Source organism: Pseudophryne corroboree, chromosome 1, assembly GCF_028390025.1.
Source record: "Pseudophryne corroboree isolate aPseCor3 chromosome 1, aPseCor3.hap2, whole genome shotgun sequence".
In the NCBI taxonomy this organism is placed as follows: domain Eukaryota; kingdom Metazoa; phylum Chordata; class Amphibia; order Anura; family Myobatrachidae; genus Pseudophryne; species Pseudophryne corroboree.
Genome location: NC_086444.1, coordinates 1,057,667,473 through 1,057,684,591, shown reverse-complemented (window position 1 = coordinate 1,057,684,591; position 17,119 = coordinate 1,057,667,473). Strand labels below are relative to the sequence as shown.

The window sequence follows — 17,119 nt, the reverse complement described above, 5'->3', positions numbered from 1 at the left end:
TGTGCGATGCTTTTGCACTTCTGTGGAGAGGGGGGGGCATGCGGGGCGGGATAGCCCTGTGCTGGGCGTCCCCGCGCATGTCTATGGACATAATCGTAGCCCTGCAAAATTTTGCAGGGCTACGATCAACTCAGAATGACCCCCTATGTGCACTGCAGGTAGAGCAGATATAACATGTGCAGAGAGAGTTAGATTTCGGTGGGTTATTTTGTTTCTGTGCAGGGTAAATACTGGCTGCTTTATTTTTACACTGCAATTTAGATTTCAGTTTGAACACACCACACCCAACTCTAACTCTCTCTGCACATGTTAGATCTGCCTCCCCTACAGTGCACACGGTTTTGCCCATTAGCTAACAAATTTGCTGCTGCGATCAGATCTGAATTAGGCCCTTTGGTACCAATACAACAAATCTCCTGTCCCTGGAGTCTCATAGTATGTCACCAACCCTCACATCTAACAATCACTCAGATTGTACATATTGGGGGTCATTCCGAGTTGATCGCATGCTGCAACTCTTTTTGCAGCCCCTGCGATCAACTAGACGCTGCCTATGGGGGAGTGTATTATTGCATAGTAGCATGGAAGTGCGGTGAGCTAAATTGCTCAGGAAGCACTGGCTAGCACCAGAGCCAGATTTACACACAATATATGAGCCAAAGGGTACATGGGGTCATTACTCATTATACACAGGTGCAGCAGTATAAACTCTTGAAAATTTTGTGAGTTTTGATCAGAGATGTGCTGAAAAGATAAGAAGGTGGGGCACTGCCTCACCTGCCATAGACTTTTTGCTCCACAGTTTTGGCTATAAAAATGATTAGAATAATGCTAAGAAGATATTTCAAACATATTCTTTGTATTTTTCATATACTTTATACAGTAAAAACTCTAGCACAAATGTTAGTATGACAGGAAAGGCTCTGCCTCACCCCACCGCACGTCACTGCATAGCAGGGCTGTGATCGCATGTGCAGCCCTGCTATGCAAAAAAAGTTTTGTGTAGAACAAGACCATGGTAAGAGTTACTTACCCTGTGCGATGAATCCAGTGTTGCAGGTCCCGGAATTGACGTCAGACATCCGCCCTCCAAACGCCTGGACACGCCTGCGTTCGCCACATCACTCCCAGAAACCGGTCAGTTGCCACCCACAAACGCCCTCTTCCTGTCAATCTCCTTGCGATCGGCTGTGCAAATGGATTCTTCGTTAAATCCATCGCTCAGCAACGATCCGCTTTGTACCCGTACGACGCGCATGCGCATTGCGGTGCATACGCATGCGCCTTAGTAACCTGTTCGCTGCGCTGCGAAAAACAGCAGCGAGCGATCGGAATGACCCCCATTGTATGTTATAACTGTATAGTGTCAAATTTATGAAATGCTTAATTGCTTTTATTTTTGTTTTTACCTATCTGTTAGTATTTGTCAATAGAGAGCTATAATACACCCTTTTTCTTTATACATGTCATAATATATATATAACCAGTATATAACCAGCGTTGGGAACATCATGGCTTACCTGTAATTTCTCTGGAGAGAGCAATGAACAAGAACATCTATTTTCTCTGAAGGCCATGAGGCAAACAATGGAAGACTCCTGTTTCAGATTAAACAAAACATATATTACAACATTTTACAAAATAAAAACAAAGTTTCACAATAAAATAATAATAAATTTCTTAAGCTGCATATGGATAAGCCCTGCATCTCAAGCAATGAGATACGCTCCTGAGTGGCCAAACCCACTGGCGGCCAGGCTGGATGATTCTGATAGTTCAGTGCCCCAGACGAACATCCAGAGCACATAGGAATTTGTCAGTGCAGTTGTCCAAAAGGAGACCCATTTTAAACCTATTAAACCTCAGTTTAATTTTGATATGTAATTATTCTAAACGGACACTTAGGGTTCTATTTACTAAGCCTTGGATGGAGGTAAAGTCGCTGGAGATAAAGTACCAGCCAATCGGCTCCTAACTGTCATTTTTCAAACACAGCCTGTGACATGGTAGTTAGGAGATGATTGGCTGGTACTTTATCTCCAGTGACTTTATCTCCATGCAAGGCTTAGTAAATAGACCCCTTAATCTCATGGAACAAACCATTCTTGTTCACAGTCAGTATTGCTGATTTAAGTGTTAAAAGAGCTTTTTTTTTTTTTTTTATAATGGTTTTTAATTTTTATTACATTTTCAGAAAAACAAAAATGAAAATAAAACCAAGAAGTACGGTACATTTCACATAAAATATCCACAAAAGTAACCGAATTGAGTGAACTGCAGAAGTTTACAAAACACTTTGGCATTTAGAACATAGCGTGCAGTTCGGCCATCGCGCACTCCTAATCTTGGCACCACACCAACAGACAACGAAAATACATAGCAGACACAGAACAGAGAAAACAACTAATAATGCAAGAAGAAATTAAAGTTAAGAAAAGATACAAGACAAAGACACACAAGGGGAAACATAAAGACAAAGGCAAAGCTCTTCAATAATTGTGTTCCTAGAGACGGCACAACCAGGGAATGGTATAGAGGATTAGACACAGGTGACTGGTACTATCAGTTAGAATCTGAATGTGGGGAGTGTAATTGCGACAGGTCTGTGGAATCAGTGACAAATATAGTATGACCCTACCGAACCCGAAATTCCCTCCATTTCAACCAATTCCTCTGCGCTGAGGGAGGCAACACAGAATATACACCTCTCGCAGTTTCAAATAGGAAGTGTTTGTGGGTGTTATTAATAATAGTTTGGATAACAGGTATTGACTGCAATTTCCACAGCTGTCCGATTCTTGCCTTAGTGAAAATAAGGATATGACCAGCCACATATCTATAACAGTTCAGTAAGGGACATGATGAATGATGAAATAAAGCAAACAAGGGATTTAGTGGCACCTCCACCCCCAACACCTCCTGCATAAGGGAGAACACTTCCATCCACAGCGGCCTCAAAAGCGGGCACTCCCAGAAAATATGTAGAATATTGCCCACCTGTCCACAGTTCCTCCAACATAGTTGAGAAATCATGGGCCAAACGCTATGAAGCTGCTGTGGAGTAAAGTACGCCCTGTGACATAATTTGTAATACATTTCAGAATGCTGGAGACATTTAGAGATCTTAAAACACGTTGAAGAGATATTGTCCCACTCCTCCTCTCGGAGAACTATAGAAAGATCCCTTTCCCATTTAAGCTGCGAGGGAGTTTTACTCTTTTTAGTCAGAAGGACAATATATTGATACCATTTAGCTATCCCACCCCTATGACCAGGGGAAGATAATCTAGAGAACACAGAAGCAGGGAGGGGAACAGGACCTCCCGACCCTCCAGCACAAGAATGAAGCCAGTGGCGCAGTTGCAAGTACTTAAAGAAATCATGTTTTGGTATATGGAATCGGGATTGCAAGCTGGAGAAGGGCACTAAACCTCCTTCCGAACAGAGATCCCTCAAGTTCACAATCCCAGCATCTGTCCAAGCTTCAAGCGTGAGATTAGGTATAGTACAGGCAACAGTTCTAATAGATAAATCGGCCGACGGCAGCAAAATGGTTGGGTCAGACGCAACCACTGAATGCCAAAGCTTCAAGGTACTTCTAATTGCTTCCCCTGGGCCCTGCCATTGTGGAACACATCGGGTAGGTAACAGAAAGAGATCTCTAATGTCAATAAGCCCCAAGAAAAACCTTTCAATGAGGACCCAAGGCTTGGTGTTATGCGTGGTGAACCAGTCCTGAGCCTGACTGAGAAGACACGCGGAGTGGTATGCCTCTAAACTAGGGTAAGCTACCCCTCCCACATTCTTGGGTAAAATCAAGATCTGTCTAGCAATGCGGGGCCTAGACCCCTTCCAAATAAAGTGAGATATAATTTTATTAGCCCTGACGTTGAGAGGTTTGGGGAAGCTGCGAGGGATAGCCCGAAACAAGTAGAGAAGTTTAGGGAGCAGTATCATTTTGGTTGCGGAGACACACCCCAGCCAAGAGATTTTGTGGAGGAACCATTCTTTAATTAATCTCTCAAATGCATTCAATAAAGGCACATAGTTACAATCATATAGGTCCCTGTCCAGGGAGAGATGGATACCCAAATATTTGATAGATCGCGTTTGCCAAGCATATCTGTATCAGTCCTTGAGCAAAGTCAGAGTGCGTGGCGGGACATGAAGCGGTAGGGCTTCCGTTTTCGAAGTGTTCAATTTATAGTAGGAAATTCTAGAATATTTATCAAGGGAGGTGTCAGGGCGAGTCAAACAGAGTAAAATATTGTCAGCAAACAAGCTAACCTTGTGAGTCAGTCCTCCTGTCTCGGGGCCCGTAACTGTCACCTCAGACCTAATAGTTTCAGCTAGGGGCTCAATAGCCAGAGCAGGGGCGATAATGGGCAGCCCTGTCTAGTGCCATTCGATATCGCGAATCCACCTGGCAGACACCCATTAACAAACACCTTTACAGAGGGAGTGGAGTACAGAGCGAAAATCGAGTCTAGGAACCTCCCAATAAATCCAAATTTACCAAGGACAGCTCTCATATATCCCCAATGGAGTCTGTCGAACGCCTTTTCGGCGTCCAATGAAAGAATTAAAAGGGGGGTTTTATGTGCATTGCAGTACTCCACGATGTCAAATACTCTCTGAGTGTTGTCCGGGGCCTGCCTGCCCGGAACAAAACCCACCTGATCAGCAGCTATTAGGGATGGTAGAAGTGGGGAGAGACGATTAGCTATAAGCTTCGCAGAGAGCTTAACGTCAGTGTTCAATAAAGCTATAGGGCGGTAATTTTGAACAGATGTCTTACCAGGTTTAGGGATAGCAACAATTTGTGCTTCAAGCATTTCCCTTGGAAGCCGCCCCACATCCGACACCTCGTTAAAAACTGGCAACAGCACTGGGGCCAATTCAGCTTTATAAGTTTTATAAAAATGGGATGGAAAGCCATCAGGCCCAGGGGCCTTATCTCTCGGGAGATTATCGATAACCGCTTCTAATTCCTTCATAGTCCAAGGGGAGCTAAGGGACAGGCAGGTTGTAGAGTCCAACATCGGGAGGGAGATGTTCTTCAGAAAAGACTGTATTACAGCCTCCATGGGCTGAGGAGTAGCCAGTCAGACTGCAAATTATAAAGTTGTGAATAATATTCTGCAAAGGTGTTTGCGATATCATAAGGGTCAGACACCCTAGATCCTGTGGAGGAACAAACATAATGGATTCTAGCCCTAGCTCGCCTATTCCGTAACTTTCGGGCCAAGAGACTTATTACCAAACACACAGAATCTCTGGTTCAGTCGTGCAATATTACGTTGCACTTCCCGAAGAGAGAATACATTTACTTTCTCCCTGGCGGCTAGCAAAAGTTTAAAAAGAGACCTATTTTGGGGATCAGCTTTATGCGCCAATTCCAGCCTGGCCGCTTCTCCTTCAGCCAACTCACGTTCCTGTTGTTGAGAACGTTTTAGTCGCGAAGCTCTTTGAATGGCCGAACCCCGTACTACAGCTTTAAAGGAGCACCAGTTATTAAAGATTGAGGTATCCTCGGGTTTATTAGTGTCTAGATATAACTGTATGGAACTGCGTATGGCGAGGTAGGCCTCAGGGTGACTAAGTTAGAAATTCCCCAACCTCCAGGGGCCTGGGGAAACTTTACAGGCCTCCGAGTCCCATACTACCAATAATGGCGAATGGTCAGACCAGGTCATCGGCAATATTGTTATTTCCCTAATGGATGATAACGTATCTTTATTAGCCAACACGAGATCTATTCTGGAATATGAGGAGTGAACATGTGAATAAAATGAATAGTCCCTAACCGTGGGATGTTTAGTCCTCCACACATCATAAAGCTCATATTCACCCAGCAAGTGATGAAAGCCAACATTTCTCTCAGGAGTGGTTCGATTCCTAGGCAAGGCGCATCTAGTAGGATGAGATCTATCCATGATAGGGTCAATGACCATATTAAAATCCCCCAATATCAAAACGGTCCCCTTAGCATGTTTCTGTATCAGAGAGCATAATTTCTTGCAGAATGCCATTTGACCAGAATTAGGTGCATAGCATGAGACTAGGGTGACCCTAGCATTTTTGAGAAGCCCTAACAACATGAGGTACTGACCTTCAGGGTCTACAATTTGGGAGTCTAATGTGAAAGAGCAGTGCGAGGATATTAATATCGCAACACCGGCCTTTTTCGTGGGACCATTCGCCATGTGGCAGGTAGGGAAATGATTATCATGGAATCTAGGGGGGTCTAATTTCCTAAAATGAGTTTCCTGAATCGCATCCACATCCGCCTTCATTTTATAGAAGGAGGTCAAAGCTAACTTACGCTTCTGCAGAGAATTCAATCCCTTAACATCCCACGGCATAGAGAACAAATAACGGCAGGGCAAAATCAACATGCTATTTTGAGCAAATCACTAGGTTAATAAACAAACAAATTATCCCAGTGGCTGTAGCAGTGAACACAGACTGAAACCTGTTGTGCATCCTCATCTCCTGAAACAGAAATCTAAACAATACATAGACAATTACAACTGGAGAAAGAGGAAGACCATAACTGAAAATCCATGACTGTGAGCAGCAAAGGCAAGATCTGTAGCAATTTTGCATCAAAACATCATGAAAGGCAATACCAACTCAACAACGGCCGGTCCTGGCAAATGGATGTGACAAAGGCAAGGCCCTATTTCTCAACCGTCGACCAGTCCTGCTGAAGTCGGCGGACCGGAGAGCCAGTCCCGCGATCACCCTCCAAATTCCACTTGTGCAAAAGTCTCATACCGTCCTCTACTGAGGACACAGCAATGGTGGAACCTTCCCTAGAGATCAGCAGAAGCGTGGGGAAACCCCACCTACAGTATAGACGATGCCAGCTTTCCTAAGAGCAACGGTAACAGGGTGAAAGGAACGTCTCTTGGTGAGAGTGTACTGCGACAAGTCCCCAAAGGGTTGAAGCGGGCCTAAGGCCTCAGCCGTGTCAGACGAAGGTCTAGCCACCTTGAGTAGGGACTCTTTAATATGGAAGAAGTGAACTCTCATGAGGACATCCCTAGTCGACCCCTCCGGAGCAGTGCGGGCCTTTGGAACCCGATGAATTCGATCCAAGATCAGATCTGAAGAGGTGGCAGAGGGCAGGAGTTTCTTAAAGACTTCCATAGTATAGTCATGCAAGCTGCTATTGGAAACTGATTCAGGGACCCCCCTGAGCTTAAGGTTGTTTCTGCGCGAGCGGTCTTCCAAGTCCGCCACTTTATCTCGCAGAGCAGCCACTTCCCCCTCGAGGGTATCATGAGAGTTAATAAGGGAGTTATGCGGTCCCACTACCTCAGCCATCTTTGTTTCCAGTTGACCGGTTCTTTCACCTAAGTCATCGATAGAGCTTTGGCAGGATTGCAACATTGTCCTAAACTCGGACACCACCTCGTCCTTAAACTGTTGCAACAAAAGCTTCATGTTGCTGACTGTTAAGGCCTCACCATCCTCCAGACATGGCGAGGGAGGGGAATCTTGAGTTGGGGAAGCAGTCACCATAGGAGAGGACCGTGCAGGCGAGGGGCTCGATCCGGTAGTAAGGGCCCCAGTCTCCTGAGACTTGTTGCGATAAGGAGAAGGCTTGAAAAAGGCAACCTGAGAGATCGGTTTGGAGGCTTTATGCTTCTTAGGAGGCATGACGTGGCACTTTCTAGAGAAACTTTCAACACCTGTAGAAAGGGGGAGCTCAGCGGGGGCCTCAATCCAGCATAGAAGCGATCATGCTGCGTGTGAAGGGGTGTTGGCTAAAGTGACTGCAGGGAGGCACGAGGGAGGCACATATTAGAGGAGGTCACATCCTATCACAGAAGTGACAGATACGGTAGCTGGGGATGGTTGGTACATGTACCAGCCCACTCGGGCCCAGCATAAGGAAACCAACCAGCACTGTTAGTATAATGACCCAACTCCACAGCAATATGCACCAGATAATAGGATGACCTATCTAGGGGATATTAATTATACTATTTATGTGCAGGAGCAGCATCATACATACAAAATTGGCCACTTTGAATAGACAGCAGCCCTGTGTGCAAATATGGGGGCTGCTGAGTGTCAGCCCCTCCACAACAGTGTGCTACAGGGGAGAGAGGCAGGCCAGCACTGGTGATCTCCTGCAGCCGCACACACCACAGGATCTATACTTGGCTTCAGCCCTCCAAAGCAGCATAGGGAAGAGGAGATGAAAAGCAGGGTGGCCTCAGCCGCTAGGCGACAGCGGGAAACGCGCATCCCTCCCGCACCGCACACTGAGCCACTCGCAGCTGCGGGCCGGCTTCTGTACCGGCGCGCGGGTGAGTTAGCGCGGGGGCGGGGGGACTCACCGGCCGCATGGGGTCGCCGCTGTCAGTGATGACCGATCCGGACGTCAGGGAGAGCAGTCGCTGATGCTGCCGCCTTACTCCACACTGGGACAAAGGTCACGCCTTACGAGCTCCGCCGCCGAGTGGCTCGCACAGCCACACTTCCGGTCAGGGGGAGATCACACCGCAGTCCCCTGCTTCGATTGGAGGGGAAGGCCGCAACCTGCAGGTACCCTGAAAAGGGCCCCCCGGCTCCGCAACCCAGACCCTCTGATCCCCGACAGTAGAGGGGGTATCAATGGATTATAGGGGGATTCAGGGCTCCCCAAAACAATTTTAGGCCAGTTTATATAGCAGGGCAAACAGGAGCTCTCTGGAATCGCCTCCTCACAGCTCACAGGCTAGGCCACGCCCCCAAAAGAGCTTTTTTTTTTAATTAAAATCCATGAGATTCCTCTCATTGTTTTAGAGAACATAAGCTTTGTCAAAGCTCTGAAATTATGTTTTGTTCTTTTTGGCTCTCACAAAGGGAGTCCTAGAGCAAGTTGAGTGTTGGTAAGAACTAACACTCAGTATTCCATGTTGTTATCCTACTGAACCATTTAATTGCCTGTGACTTCAACCATTATAAAATATGAGGCCGTCAACAACACTTTGCCGTTTTTATGCAAAAATGGCTGTTTTGTGAACATGGAATAAACTGTAAATGTCTTATTGTAGGGAAGGCACTTGGAAAGGGGCCATGGAATTGTTGCTGCATTGCTGCCACAACAACATGCCTTAAAATGGTACTTAGCTATCGCTCTTTGATGATTTAACTATTGATGGTATGCTGGTACAAATGGATACATGAATATTCCATATGGGCAAAGGAGCTCTGCTATGGACAATCTTTCCTGGAGTATGCTGCAGAAGTGATATCAGCAGCCATCGATAAGAGAACATCAAATGGAAAAAGCAACTTCGTCAGATATATTGATGGTTATCAATATCAACCATTGATCTCCGTCGGTCATCCCTATATTGTTTTGCTTATTCCTTGTTTAGGAAAATGTTTACCCATTAACTATCATTACCTATGTATAGAAGTAGATGTGAGCTAGTTAAACATAACTTCTGGGTTTTGCTTGTGTTTCCTGAGTGCACCATCTAATCCAGGACACTGTGAACCCTTTAGGCTTATTATCTCACTATACATATTTGAGTAGATGTTGTGACAGAACACTGAGAAATCAGAAGTACATAGACAAATTTAGCAACTTCTCGCCACTAGTTAGTACTTCAGTGAATCATAATGGTGCGAGTCAGTATCAAAATATCTTTCTGTACTGCATATACTGTAGTCAAGTAATAAATCCAACATATTCGACCACTTATCGTCTTCTAAACAAACCCCCAGGTCCTCCTCCCAGGACTGTTCAAATTATTATTTATACTCAGGTAGTGAGAGGGTAAGTAGCAAATACAGAATTGATATAGAGCCGTAGCAGCCAGTGTTATAAATGCAACGGTGATCAAACAGAGTGGAATGCCTGCATTTACAAGTTTTACTTAGAAAAACAAACACTGAAACTAGGATTTCTATCACATGGGGCAAGGCATTAATTGGCTTTTTTATCCGACAAGTCGGGGAATTAGACTTGTCGGAAAGCACGTGGATCGGCGGAATAGCTGCCGATCCGCGTGCTTCTGTCGGAAACAGGGCCAAATCCGGCCCTGTTTCTGACCATCTCAGTCCGACTTTTAAAAAAGTCGGATTGAGATGAGGGAGCTGAGAGGAGAAGAGGGGGGAGACCAGCGGGGAGACGGGGGAGAGCAGCGGCTACAGCACAGCATATGCAGGAGGATGTGGCAAAGCCGCCACTCACGGCAGCGCCCCCCCGCATGGCAGCACCGCCACTATACAGTATATATGTATATAGTGGCAGAGAAGAAGACAGCACTCAGAAGACTTATTTTTAAAGATGAATAAATTCCTCTTTTCCTTCCAACTTTTCGGACATCCAACCATCATTTGTCCCTGGTTGGGTCCGAGGGAACCGAGAGGAGGAGACGGGGACGAGGACGGGGTGGAGACGAGGGAGAGCCGCGGGGAGACGGGGGAGAGCAGCGGCTACAGCACAGCATATGCAGGAGGATGTGGCACAGCCGCTGCTCACGGCAGCGTCCACCCGGCTCCAGCAAGCGAGACCTTGCTTGCTGGAGCCGGGTGGACGCTGCCGTGAGGTCTGGCGGTGGTGCCACATCCTCCTACAATGCTGCTGTAGCACTGCTCTCCCCCGTCTCCCCGCGGCTCTCCCCCCATCAAACCCCCCCGTCTCCTCCTCTTGGCTCCCTCATCTCAATTCGACTTTCTTTAATGTTGGATTGAATAGCCCTTGTCGGATTCATTCCGACAAATGCATGTCGGAATGGATCCGACTTCAATTGAAGATAACCCTCATACTCCATCTGTTGCTGACCATCGTCTGCAGTGATGTGTGATCAGTTGGCTAGCAGGTACCTAAATAATCTGAAAGTCATCATTCAACAGTAGAAGTACCACTGCCAAACTCTAACTGTGAATTATATATACAAGGCCAAATTATTATATATTATGTATATAAGGCCAGTGAATTATATATATAAGGCCAAATTACACTAAAAGTGAAACCATCCTTTATTTTTCATTAAGAGCTTCATTCATCAGATGTTACCATCAAAATTGACAAGAAACTTTGTATTAAATATTCACCTGTAATGACACTTATAAAACTGAATCTTACTATTGAATTAAAAAAGCACATTGTATACCCAGTTGGTAACTGATACACATTTTAATATGAAAAATGTATTATTACAAAAAGTCTATATTAGATTGCTCAGATACAGTACTGTAATGGAAAACTTGCTGTTTTTTATACACAGTACACTTAAAATTAGATTTATTCTGAACAATTTTCTCAAGCATAAAATAACACACATTTACAAGTGACGTATTTCATGTGTATATTTTATGCAGAATAACAAATAAAAGGCAATATTTTTGTTATTATTGTCGGAAGTCATTCACCATTATACTAATATCAGTGGTTGCTGTTTGCGGTTCCTCTCACTCAGTAAACAGAAACCTTTTTTTTCACTAGCTTTTAGAGATCATTAGATTGCCATCTAGTGTTCATTTTTATTCAGGCATGTATAGTAGAACAAATCACAGCTACTGTATAAGCAGTAACTGCACAAACTGCCTTATTAATTTAGGTTTTAAAGCTTATTTATGGAAAAGTTGTAACGTAATGATGCTGACAGCTAAAAGGAACCTTGAGAAACTTGCGGGGATTGCTGCACAAATTCAGTGTCCGCTCTTTGTAATGCTGAACAATTCAACTTGTCACAGGCTCATTCGCAACTAAGTAATAGTTTAAATCTCCCCGATAGATACTCTTTTCACTGGGAAATCAGATTTGGGAAAACATTCATAGTCTTATGGATGATCAGGTAGCATTTGTCTACTAGCATAAGAAACACATTTTCTTTGTGCCTGCTCAGTTGTTGTGTCTTATATGGTCTTTGATGCAACTTTTACTTTTTACACAATGTGAATTTTCCAGAGTCAACACCAGTGATATTATTATTATTATTATTATTATTATTATTATTATAATTATTATTATTATTATTATTACTACCAGTTATTTATATAGCGCACACATATTCCGCAGCGCTTTACCGAGAATAATAGTCCATTCACATCAGTCCCTGCCCCAATGGAGTTTACAATCTATATTCCTTACCACATGTACACGCACGCATATTCAAGCTAGGGTTAATTTTTTTGTTGGAAGCCAATTAACCTACCAGTATATTTTTGGATTGTGGGAGGAAACCGGAGTACCCGGAGGAAACCCACGCAAGTACGGGGAGAATATACAAACTCCACACAGTTAGGGAGTTTGTATATTCACCCAGTACTTGCGTGATAGTGTAAGATACATTGCACCTGGCAATCATTTGAATGTATTTGTATTTTTTATTAGCAAAACTAAAGCCTTAACACCGATTCGACTAAGCAGTAAGTTGTACACTACCACTACTCCAAGCCAGCTATTTTGGCAATTTGTTTTTGTTAAAGTGTAGCAGTAAGTGAAATTTTTATTGCCACACTGAGCATAAAAAAAATACATTCAGAATTCTAATAGACCCCTTAGTTTGCAATCCAGTAAGTTACTATCATAGTTTACTGCTATGGTTTTACTGACTGCGTGTAATATTAAGTTAGTAGTGTTACCAGGAACAATGTTTATGGTAAGCAGTGAATATGATACACCATATCTTAAGTATGTCTAAAGCCGGACTATAGACTAAAAAGGTCTACAGTCAATATGTCTACCACCGCTGGCGTTTCTATCATGGGTGCAATGTGTGCGGTGCACATGGGCCGCTGGGTCCACCACCCCACACACATTGTACCCATATTTTAGTACTCACCTCTCCAAAGTCCAGCGTCGGGCGCTGCAGCCACATCCGTCGCACAAAAAAATCTCCTCCAAAATGTCCGCCGCACATGTGCAGTTTAAATTTTGTCTCCGGAACATGGTGGGCGCCATGTTTCCAGAGACCTGCACATGCGCAGTAGGCTCCGGAACAATGTCGGAGTCTATGGCGCCATGCAGAAGAGGGGGCCCACCCGGAGTCTACACATGGGCCCCCTCCTCGCTTAAGACGCCCCTGTCTACCACTAATGGTAGACATGCATTAGGTCGACATGTAAAAAGGTAGGCAGTTCAACAGGATCAAAAGGTCGACAGGGTCAAAAGTTTTTTTATTATTTTTTTTCAACTTTTTCATACTTTACCATTCATGTGGACTACGATTGTGAATAGTAACCTTGCCCGAAACATGGCGAGAGAAGCGAGCCATGCGAGGGGACTCAGTACACTAATGGAGCTTGTTTGTGGCAGAAAATTAAAAAACACCCCAAAAAATTTCTACCTTTTGTGTCGACCATTTCCATGTCGGCCTTTTGACCCTGTTGACCTTTCCTACTGTCTACCTATTCTATGTTGACCTTTTGATACTGTCGACCTAATGCATGTCTACCATTAGTGGTAGACCTACTGACTGTAGACCTTTTTAGTGTAGATCTATTAATCCACACCCAAGCCGTAACTAGGCATTTTGTTGCTCTCGGCCATAAAAAGCATTGGCCCCCGTATATTTTTCAAACAGGGACATAAGGCGAGCACTGGCGCCCAGTGAAAGCACTTGCTATGATGCAATTCCCACATGAAATACAGTATACTGTATATATATTTATAGAACACCTATACTTAAAGAACAGGTCAGCACGGATGGTTAGTATTACTGCCTCACAGCACTCCTTGTGTGATTTCCTCCAGGTGCTCCGGTTTCCTCCCACAATCCAAATATATAATCTTAAATTAATTGGCTCCCAACAAAATTTAACCTAGCGTCAGAGCCGGATTAAGGCTATGGGGGGCCCAGGGCACTTCAAACAGCATGGCCCCTAACAAGGAAGCAGGTGAATTATTATATATATATATATATATATATATATATATATATATCAGATTGAACCGGTACTCACCCTTACTCCTTACTGCAGGTATATCTGTTCCGGTGCCATCAGGTGGAATTTGTAGTCAAAACATCAAACAAGCAGCGGCACTTGGAAATGTAGTCAAATAATCAACAGTGTGTTTAATATATCGCCTTGACAAAGGGTCCGCTGGGTCCCGAAATGTTTATTGATTGAAGTGATGTATTAAACACACTGTTAATTTTTTGACTACATTTCCAAGTGCCGCTGCTTGTCTGATGTTTTGACTACAGTATGTATACTGTATATAATATGTATATATAACACTCATGGACGGCGGCACTTCGGTAATAAATCCACAAACTGCAGAACACTGCAACATTTCGATGTATTAAGTACATCGTTGTCAGGCACATGTGCCTGACGACATCGAAACGTTGCAGTATTCTGCAGTTTGTGGATTTTTTTACCCAAGTGTCGCTGTCCATGGGTGTTGTATATGGGCTCATCAGTGGGAGTACCTCCAGAGGACACCGGGACTTTACTTCTAGTTAACAGATGCGCTGCCCGCATCCAGTATATATATATATATATCTCCTATATAATAGCCCAGATCTGTGATTTTGTGATTCATTTGCTAACGCTGGGCGGAGTCACAACAGTGGGCGGAGTTAGTCAAATGAGTCACAGATCTGGCCAAATCTATAGGACACTAGGAGCAGCTGCAGAAGCAGATAGTATGGACATGGCACAGGCAGGAGTGCATACCTCCCAGCTTTCTTCATGAGCTTTCTTCAGGCAGAAGGAGGGACACACACACACACACACACACACACACACACGGCGAAAAGGGGGCGTGGCTTCACGGGAGGGCCCCCGTTTTCGTCAGTGAGGGGGCATGCCCAGCGCTCTGTGAGCTGCTGGCATGCCCCCAGGGGCTGATTATGAGTCCGGGGGGCACAGGGTACTTGAGACAGGGGAGCCCTATCTCATTGCTGTGCCTGCTGTGGGGTTGGGGGCGTGGCCTAATCGCGCCCCGTGAGGCCACGCCCCCTTATGCAAATTCCGTGATTATTTTTTTTATGGAATTTTGGCCCCTCAGCTAGGGCTAAATCCAGAGGAGGTGGTCGCTCCCCCTACACACCCGCACAGGCAGAAGAAAGCAGGGAGACTGCTGCCTCCCTGCAACACCACAGACCTGCCAATACGCAGCAGCGTGTGCTGACTGTAGCACAATGCTGCCGTTGTTGCTGGGGGAGCTTCTGAGCTGGGATAGAGCTACTCGAGCCGGGGGGACCCCTAAAACTGTGGGGCCAACGGTACGTACCGCCTGCCCCCCCCCCCTTAATCCGGCTCTGCTGCTGGAACCCCCCCTTAATCCGTACCCCCTGATGCCCCCTCTCCCTCTGTCTCCACTATTCACCGCTGCTCTGCTAAGCAGAACAGCGAGTACAGGAGCTTTCCAACTGCCCCCCCCCCACCGCAGGACACTGCGACCCGCGGGTGGGACAGCGGGACAGACCCCAAAAAATGGGACTGTCCCGCGAAAATTGGGACATTTGCATACCTCCCAACTGTCCCGATTTTCGCGGGACAGTCCCGTTTTTTGGGGACTGTCCCGCTGTCCCACCCGCGGGCCGCAGTGTCCCGCGGTGGGGGGGCAGTTGGGAGGCTCCTGCACGCGCTGCTCTGCTTAGCAGAGCAGCGATGAATAGACGCTGTGCGCATGCGCACAGCGTCTATTCAGTCCAGACAGAGGGAGAGAGGGCATGCCAGCAGCTCACGGAGCGCTGGGCATGCCCCCTCAATTACTAAATCGGGGGCGTGGCTCGCGATCGCGGGTCCTCCCGTGAGGCCACGCCCCCTTCCCATAGGCCATGCCCCTTTTTTGGGGGCGCGCGCGGCTTAGCCGCGCGTGTGTCCCTCTTTGCAAGCGGCTAAAGTTGGGAGGTATGCATTTGGGAGGTATGGGGGTGTGTGAGGGGATATGCCATACTTGACCCCCACATCAGCATACTCAGCAGGGTCTCTCTGGCGGGGAGGAGCGTCACTTTCTGGCACACTCCACGCTTCTTAGCTGTAGTTTTGTGGGTCACCAGCCGCTGTGCACTTTCCGTACTGCCTCTGTTATCTCCAGCCCCGGCAACCCCACCGCTAGCTGCAGCGCTGCCACCCGCAGTGAGGTGCGCCCAGCTCCTTCACACACTTTAGCCGGCGGGTAGCGCTGCAGAAGTCCGCGCTGCTTGCAGGCTCTGACCCCCTCCTCCCTCCAGCAGCAGCGTCTCCTGGGAGCTAACCAGTCACTCCCAGTCTCCCCTTACCATAGTGCCCAGCAGCCGTGAGGTCCGCGCCACGTGCATGCTATGACCCCCTCCTCCCTCCAGCCACAGCATCTCCTGGGGGCTAACCAGTCACTCCCAGTCTCACCTTACCACAGTGCCCGGCAGCTGCGCGAGGTCTGCGGTGTGTGACTGAGGAGGGGGGGAGTGATGCGGACGGGCAGAGGAAGCAGGACTACAGCCTAAGAGAGTCAGCCATGCCAAGTCTCCACCAGCAGCAGATCCCAACAGGTTGGAGTGGAACAGCAGCAGCCAGCAGCAGTGACTCCGGTAAGACACATCTGTCTGTCACCACTGTTCTGTCCCTAATACCAATCTCTCCCGTGCCCTGTGTTCTGTCATGTCCCTGTCACCCCTGGCCTTGACCTGCCACCCTTATCCTGGCCCTTTCACCCTTATCCTGGCCCTTTCACCGTTATCCTGGCCCTGTCACCCTTATGCTGGCCCTGCTACCCCTAGCCTGGCCCTGTCACCCCTGTGCTTGCCCTGTCAACCCTATACTGGCCCTGTCACCCCTGTCCTGGTCCTGCCGCACCTACACTGACCCTGTCACCCCTATCCTGTCCCTGTCATTTCTGTCCTGGCCCTGTCGCCCGTGTCCTGGCCCCGTCACCCCTGTCCTGGCCCCGTCACCCCTGTCCTGGCCCCGTCACCCCTGTTCTGACCCTGTCACCCCTGTTCTGACCCTGTCACCCCTGTCCTGGCCCAGTCAACCCTGTTCTGACCCTGTCACCCCTGTCCTGGCCCTGTTACTGCATACCCTCCAACTACCTTTTTGGCAGGTACAGTACCCGCAGCACCTCCAGACCTCTCCCCAATGCACCACACCTCCGCACCTTCCCCTCCACCACATGCGGCACTCCACCCCTCCCCCACATGCTGTGCCTCCAGACCCCCTACACCACCCA

The 17,119-nt window shown here is 46.8% G+C and overlaps 1 protein-coding gene across 2 annotated transcripts in view; it reads right to left on the bottom strand.

The window, feature by feature from the left end:
• Window positions 1-17,119, bottom strand: part of LOC134925262 (uncharacterized) — a 212,545-nt gene that overhangs the window by 86,865 nt on the left and 108,561 nt on the right. For both annotated transcript variants that reach the window (XM_063920904.1, XM_063920905.1), the window contains exon 9: window positions 1,521-1,598. In XM_063920904.1, the coding sequence (XP_063776974.1) occupies window positions 1,521-1,598 (78 nt within the window). The remainder of the gene's footprint in view (window positions 1-1,520; window positions 1,599-17,119) is intronic.